A 7,421-nucleotide genomic window follows, 5' to 3' on the forward strand; every position below is an offset into this window, starting at 1 on the left:
CGTTATCGATCGTCGATAAGACAGCGTGTTAATAACTTGCAGCAGAGAGATGTATAATATAAGATATTTGAAATAGTTTTGGAGCAAAATCGTATATACTAACAAAACGAAAAAAAATTTTACTCAAAATTTATGTTAACTATTCATAATCATGGTACTGAAATATATTAATAAACCGTACGGAGTGCCATAATATCAAGTTTTTTCAATTAAAAAAATTTATTTTTTTAAAGTTTTTTTATTTTAATTATTTTATTTTATTTTTTTAATTTAAAAAAATAAAAAAGACGGAAAAAAACAACATCAAAATTATTTAATTTAATATTTTTAATTATTCTATTTATTTGGTCTGCGGTAAAGCTCTGTGCTTTACCACATTGTAATTTTGCTGCAGTAAGTACTTAATAATTTTTTTGCTAATGAGAGTAATCTGTAAATTTGTAATTATTTTGTTATATTTAGAATTATTTGAAATTATCCAAATTGTATTTTAAAAATGTAGGTAAATTATTTAAAAATTTTGCTTATTAATTAAATTTTTTGTTGTAGTAAAGTAAAATAATTTTTTGATTTATTATTTAGGTAATTCAGTAAATTTTTCTTAGTTTTTTTTTGTATTATTATTTCAATTGATGTTCCAATTATTAAAATAAACATAAAAATTGAAATAGAATTTCAGTAGAAGTATATTTTTAGATAACCTATTGTAAATGTCTTAAATCACCGATAAATGGGGATATATTTATAGCTTTTGTATAATTCGATATTATAAATTATGATTTCCTTTGTTATTCAAAAGAATTTTAATAAAAAATATCATTTCGACCAATTCTGTTATTAAAATTAAACAATTAAAGCATTATTATATTTTTACTTCATAGGCAACTTGTTATACTTTGTTGTAAGTTATATAGTTTTAAGAAAATTTTAATTGAACCGAAAATGTTTTTTGTTGTCAGTTTCTTGCAGTATATAAGAAGTTTGGTATACGTTACTGCAAAATATGTGGTTATAGAAAAACTTTATTTAAATTAAGAAATGGGACATTTGTAGTTAGTTTTTTTTGTAGGCAATTTGTTATACTCTATTGTAAAGTATAAGAAAAACTTTAATTAGATAAGAAAGAAAGACAATATTGTTATTAGTCCTTTGAATATTGGCCGTATTTAATTTTGTATATTTTGATTTACAGGTACCATGTATATGGAACATGCAAGAGGCATTCTTCAGGCCGAAAGGTAGCGGACCGCGCAACAGCGGGCGCCATTATGAGGCCCGCTAAAGAATGAAGAAGCAAAACGTTCGCACGCTATCCCTGATTGTGTGCACATTCACATATTTATTAATTGGAGCAGCTGTTTTTGATGCGCTTGAAAGTGATACGGAGAAAAAACATAAAGACGCTTTACAAGGTTAATTTAGCCATATTTATGCATTTTTAAACACTTGATTGTGAGAGTAAAATTTTATTCCCAAACATTTCTAGTCGTCTTTTTGGCTCAACTTAAAGAGGGTTGAATGTTCAATTACCTCCTTCTCAATTAGATCAAGAAAACGGCGAGTAACTGGCTAGTACACTCGATTTCTCTAACCATTGTGATAAACGTGGTAGATTTCGAGATTCGATTATTTAAATTTTATGTAATAATTCAGTAACTATGTTAAGCTGTATGAAATATGATAGTACGGCAGAGGGGAAATACATTCAGCCTCATAAGAACTACAGGCTTGGAATTCGAATCGAGCATAGCAAAATTAGTGCAATTTCATCACAGTCACAAATAGATATTTGCACCTTTAACCAGTATAGCCGTTTTTAGCATTTGCTAGGGTTGCCACCTCTCCAGATTTGGTTGGGAGACTCCCGAAATCGTGTGGCCTCACCCGATTTCCGATATCAGCATAAATTATCCAGAGTTTAGGAAAAAGAATTTTTGTTGTTTATTTGTTTCATATTCAGGTAAATTCGACAATTCGGAGCAGCTTTTATTTAAAATTACTTGGAGCGTATTTATTTTAATATTTAATTAAGGTATTAAGTAAAAAATGAGTACACAAAACATAAAAAATATCGAACACTATTATAATTAGGCTGCATAATTCGATTAATTACACTATCTTTCGAATTTCTAGTTTATTTCTCAATTTTCCGGATCTTTGAGGTGGTATCCTAGCATTTGACTTCTAGATCCTTAATTTTCACACAACAAATAATATTATTTTGTTTCAAATCATAGCTATCGAATCAAAAGTAATTCGAAAATATAATATCAGCGCTGAAGATTATCGTATCATGGAAACAATTGTATTAAAAACTGAGCCTCATAAAGCAGGTCAACAATGGAAATTTACTGGTGCTTTTTATTATGCAACAACTGTTCTCACAACAATTGGCTATGGCCATTCAACTCCCAGTACCATTGGTGGTAAATTATTTACAATGGTATATGCAATGGTTGGTATACCATTAGGATTGGTTATGTTTCAAAGTATTGGTGAACGTGTAAATAGATTAAGCAGGTAAGACTACATAATCAGTTCAAACTTTTGTCACGAGTGGCGATAGTATAGTTGTATTTAGGGAATCAAAGTCTGATCACAAAACAGCAAATAGGAATTACTATGTTTGAATATAGCGAGAGCCAATTACTTTTTACATCTTTCTCTAATACATTAACATTACTATTACTCCGGCTACTGAATAATACTCTCAGACTGATTTGGATACCGGGTCACTCTGGTCTTAAAAGGAATGCAGCAGAGGACTCGTTGACACGAGAGAGGTCGTTTCAAACACCGCTGTCATTTTAGCTTGTCATTCCCATATCAAGACGTTCCATAGGTTACCTAATCAAGGAATGGCTACGACAAGACGGACAATTTTTATATACAGAGATGATTCTTCTTTACACTTCTACACTCTGTAGAAAAATACAGCTATGATACACTCATGTCTCTTTTAAATTTAGTTAAGTAAATTTCAGTTCTGACTTCCGTCACAATTGGCAGTAGTGTCGCAAACGATTTTCTCCAAATAATATACCTCATTAAAATTGATTCAATGCGTATTTTTAATTTTTCAGTGTTGTAATTCGTTCGGTAAAGGAATCTTTAAACTGTAAAGAAACTTCAGCAACTGAAGTAGACTTAATATTTGTGGTAACTACATTAAGTTCACTTACAATGGCTGGAGGCGCAGCTGCATTTTCTAAATTTGAGGGATGGAGCTATTTTGATAGTGTATACTATTGCTTTATCACACTTACAACGATAGGTAATTTTATAACCCAAAACCGTTGTTTGAAAATGAAATTTAGTGAAACAATGATTATTTTTTAACAAGTGTATTTGTTTCAGGTTTTGGCGACATGGTAGCGTTACAAAAGGATAATGCCTTAAATGAAAAGCCAGAATATGTTATGTTTGCCCTTGTATTTATATTATTTGGATTAGCCATAGTAGCTGCATCCCTTAATTTACTAGTTTTGCGGTTTGTTACAATGAATACGGAAGATGAACGGAGAGATGAAGCGCAAGCAATGCAGGTAATTTATGATTACTTCAAGTAATCTCAATTATCTTTGTATCATATTTTTAATGAATTTTTATAAAATTCGCTTTAGGCTTTGCAAGGAGCAGTTCGATTGGAAGGTGATGTTATAACGGCTAATGGTTCCATATTGAGTGGACAATTAGGCCAATTGACGAGTTTTGGGAATCATTGTAGCATGGATTCAATATCACAGGATGCTGCATCAATTTGTTCATGCCATTATTGTGGCTGTTGGAGAACACGCCCTAGACGGAGGTAAATTTTTTGCAATAAGTCTTACTTTAGTTCATTTTCCCTGGAATATGATTTACAAAAAAATATTTCGCATCTGAATATTTCTGCATGGATAGTTTTTGATATGTAGAGTCCAATTCATGAATGGCTTTTCGACATTTGCTAATATTGATGTCGACGTTTACTAAGGGATTAGATTTAAGAAAACCTGCTTGGGCTAGATTAGGTTGTTGTGGTTGCGATATCTGTAGAAAAAAAAGATTGTCTCTCAAGAAATCACTAAGAACAATTTGAAGTTATTCTAAACCAGGAGAAGACATTTGAAGTCGAGCCGACAGGTCGTGAAATACTGACTGACCCTAGTATTTCAGTCTTTTCATAGCAAGAACTGGATAATGACAGTGGAGATAGGTCATTGTTTCCTCTTCCTTCTCATTGTGAAGGCTTTTGCAGTAGTCGTGGTGTACTGTTAGGTCGAAGTGCTTAAGATAGTTGCCTAACAGCAAGTGCCTTGTAATAGATGTCTCCAGATGATTCGAGATGCCTTCAATTGTACTCTGACCTATGTCACACAAGTGTTTATTCTAGATGACCTTGCAGTTCGCAAGATGTACATCTCGAAATTTTCATAATCATTTTTTGTAAATTATTCTTAACAGTTTCATACACTGATATAAGTGTGTATCTGCCGATCTTTTACCCTTTGAAAGAGCTTTCGAATAAGCTCTGAGGCTCAATGTATATCTGTTCCATCACTGAAAGCTCGATGTAAAAGAGAAAAACTTGAAAGCTCAGGGCTACCTACCGTACAATTATTAAAAACAGTTTTTCTTTTATTTATAGATCCTCCTCACTTCGAATACATCATTTGCTACCTCTGAAGGAACTTCGTCCAAGTTCAAGTGGCATACGTAATGTAGATAGCAGAGTTTCACAGCCCGAATTTCCACCACCGCAACACAGAGCTTCAATTTAAAAAAAATCATATCGTCTTCGTGTATTATTTTTTAGGTAATTTAAAAAAAAAAAAAAAAGCAAACAAAAAAAATCGAAAATCAAGCCAAAATCAAAGAACATTTTTAATTAATTTACGGGTAAATTAAGAACAAATGAATTTAATAAATTAATAACAAAAACGATTCGAAAACACTATAAAGGTTCACATTCTTGTTTCAAAAGTGCTATAACGTTATTTTAAAAGAAAAAAAAATTAAAGCCTTAAGACATGCTAACAAAAAAACATTTTACACAAAAGTTATGTTAAATAAATAAAAAATAATAATTAAAAAATTAAAACTAATTAATAAAATAATAAAATTAAAATAAAAAAAATAAATAATATATATGTGACTATTAAATAGTCTAATAAAATATTTGTTAAACAAATTGAACTCAGCGTAAATATTAAATAAAAAATATTTAAAATAACTAAAAACACAATCATTTTTAGACTTTTTAACAAAAAGTCATTCGAATTATTAAAAAAAAAAAAAGAAAATTATTGTATTTTTCTATTGGCAGATTGTTCAAGGAATAATTATTATGGAAAAAAATGATATACCCAGTATTTAAATAATATGTTGATTTTAAAACTATTTATTTAAATTTTTTTGGATTTAAAAAACAAAAAAAAAAACTATAAAATAATATTTTATATGTTGCGATAACTTATTTTGCAAACGATGGATTATTGGATATTACAGTTCCTACTTTTATTCAGCCGGTTCCACAATATTTGTAGGGAAAAGAAATAGGTAACAAAAATCAAATTACGTAGCATAATAGAAACCATCACTAAGGAAACAATTTCCCCTCGGTAAATATCTCTTTTTATTAGTTGATTTTTACTGAAATACTTCTTTAAAACATGACATATTTATATAAAAGGGCAGAAAAAGGGTCTAGAGAATCGAAACTATCAAGAGACACTTTCTTGACATTAATTCAATTCACTTACAAATTTTTAACCCTTTACGAAAGAATATAAGTATTCTTTAAAACCACAAAAAATATTATCCTTGTTACAAAAAAGAGGGTTGAGAGGTTCACTCCCCCCAAAATCCTCTGCCTTGTCACTAACTCAACTTACATTTTCACCCCCTAGTTCAATCCTGAAGGGTTATATATATATTCTCAAAGCCATAAACAAGTCGAAAAAAGCGGTATATGCTGAATTACAATTCATTTTTGCTAAAAGGGAGCCCAAAAGTAACGGGCATCCTACTTTTGAGCATACAATTTTAATTTCATGCGCTTTTCTTATTTATCAGTTATACATCCAACACATTTTCGGTATATTTTCGAAAATTATCGAATTCAAAAACTTATTTCAAATGAAATAAGCCAGGTGGTATTTATTTTACAAATTTTGTGGAACCGGCTAAATTAAAACATTTAATCGAACCGGTTAATACAAATTGGCAAAAAAGATTCAATCAATAAAAATTAAACGCAATCATATAAAATATGCATAACAAATTTATTAAACTCTTTGGGTGATTATTCTATTTATTTTTAAATAATTTACTACCTATTTTTAATTATTTATAACAATAATGATAAATGAATTTTAAAAATTCATTACATTATTGAAGTATACGACAAATATACTCTAAAAATTCGTTTGTTACAAGAAAAAAAGTTGTTTAAATTGTTATAAGTCTGTGAACTGTAAATTATTGTTGTAAGTATTTTTTTATTTTTAGTGATAAATTAGGGTATTTGCCACTTTTAATGAAACTGTCTCCATGATTTGACGGCAAGTTTGTACCATGATTATCTCATATTAACCGAAAAAAAATCGGCTAATAAAGGAAAATGGAAGAAACCGATCGCATTTTGCTAAAACCTCATAGAATGTGTTTCTTACGTATCAAATGTCATAAGTAACGCATAAGTTAGTTCCGCAAATGTTTCTATTTGTTAATAAACAATATATTTTTAATTCAATGAAACGATCAATGTTAAAGTTCACTTAAAAAATTTAGGAATTAGGCAACTTGTTTGACGTAAATGTTAAGTTTTGTCAAATAATCGAAAACTATTATTATACATGTATAACTTATACGTAATTCAAGTTGCCTATTTATTAATTTTGTAAGTCAACTTTAACATAAACCGTTTAGTTTCATTGAATTTACAATTTCCTGTTTATTAACAAATAGAAACATTTGCGTCAATAACTCATGCGTTACTAATGATATTTGACATCTAAGAAACACATTCCAAGAAGTTTTAGCAAAATGCGAGCGGTTTCTTGCATTTTCCAATATGTATTTAAATATTTAAATTTTTAAAGACTCCAGCTAATTTTTAAATAGTAGCAAATACCTTTTTGTCTGTTTATTAAAAATTACTGTTTGTGTCTCCAGCCTTCTAAAATTTAAATTATGTTATCCAGAAAGTAAAAATTTATTATTAATGTATTAGGAAATGTTAATACATTTTTACTAAATAAACATTTCGAACCAAAGATGATTTTTTAAGAAGTTATTGTAAAATTTGTTTTTATTATTTATTTAACACTTACTACGAAAGTTGCAACTTAAATATGATTCACAGTCTTAAAAAATACTCAGTTTTTAATTAATATTTTATTAGAAAAAATTACCTCGTCTTTAAAAAATAACCTCAA

At 29.0% G+C, this 7,421-nt stretch overlaps 1 protein-coding gene across 1 annotated transcript; it reads left to right on the forward strand.

The window, feature by feature from the left end:
* Nucleotides 1-1,211: 1,211 nt before the first annotated feature.
* LOC123297426 (two pore potassium channel protein sup-9) lies at nucleotides 1,212-4,767 on the forward strand. Its single transcript, XM_044879078.1, has 6 exons — nucleotides 1,212-1,412; nucleotides 2,238-2,520; nucleotides 3,084-3,274; nucleotides 3,358-3,545; nucleotides 3,624-3,808; nucleotides 4,631-4,767. The coding sequence occupies exons 1-6, from the start codon at nucleotides 1,286-1,288 to the stop codon at nucleotides 4,761-4,763; spliced, it is 1,107 nt and encodes a 368-aa protein (XP_044735013.1). The 5' UTR covers nucleotides 1,212-1,285; the 3' UTR covers nucleotides 4,764-4,767.
* Nucleotides 4,768-7,421: the final 2,654 nt, after the last annotated feature.

The sequence above is a fragment of the Chrysoperla carnea genome, chromosome 4 (assembly GCF_905475395.1).
Source record: "Chrysoperla carnea chromosome 4, inChrCarn1.1, whole genome shotgun sequence".
NCBI lineage: Eukaryota > Metazoa > Arthropoda > Insecta > Neuroptera > Chrysopidae > Chrysoperla > Chrysoperla carnea.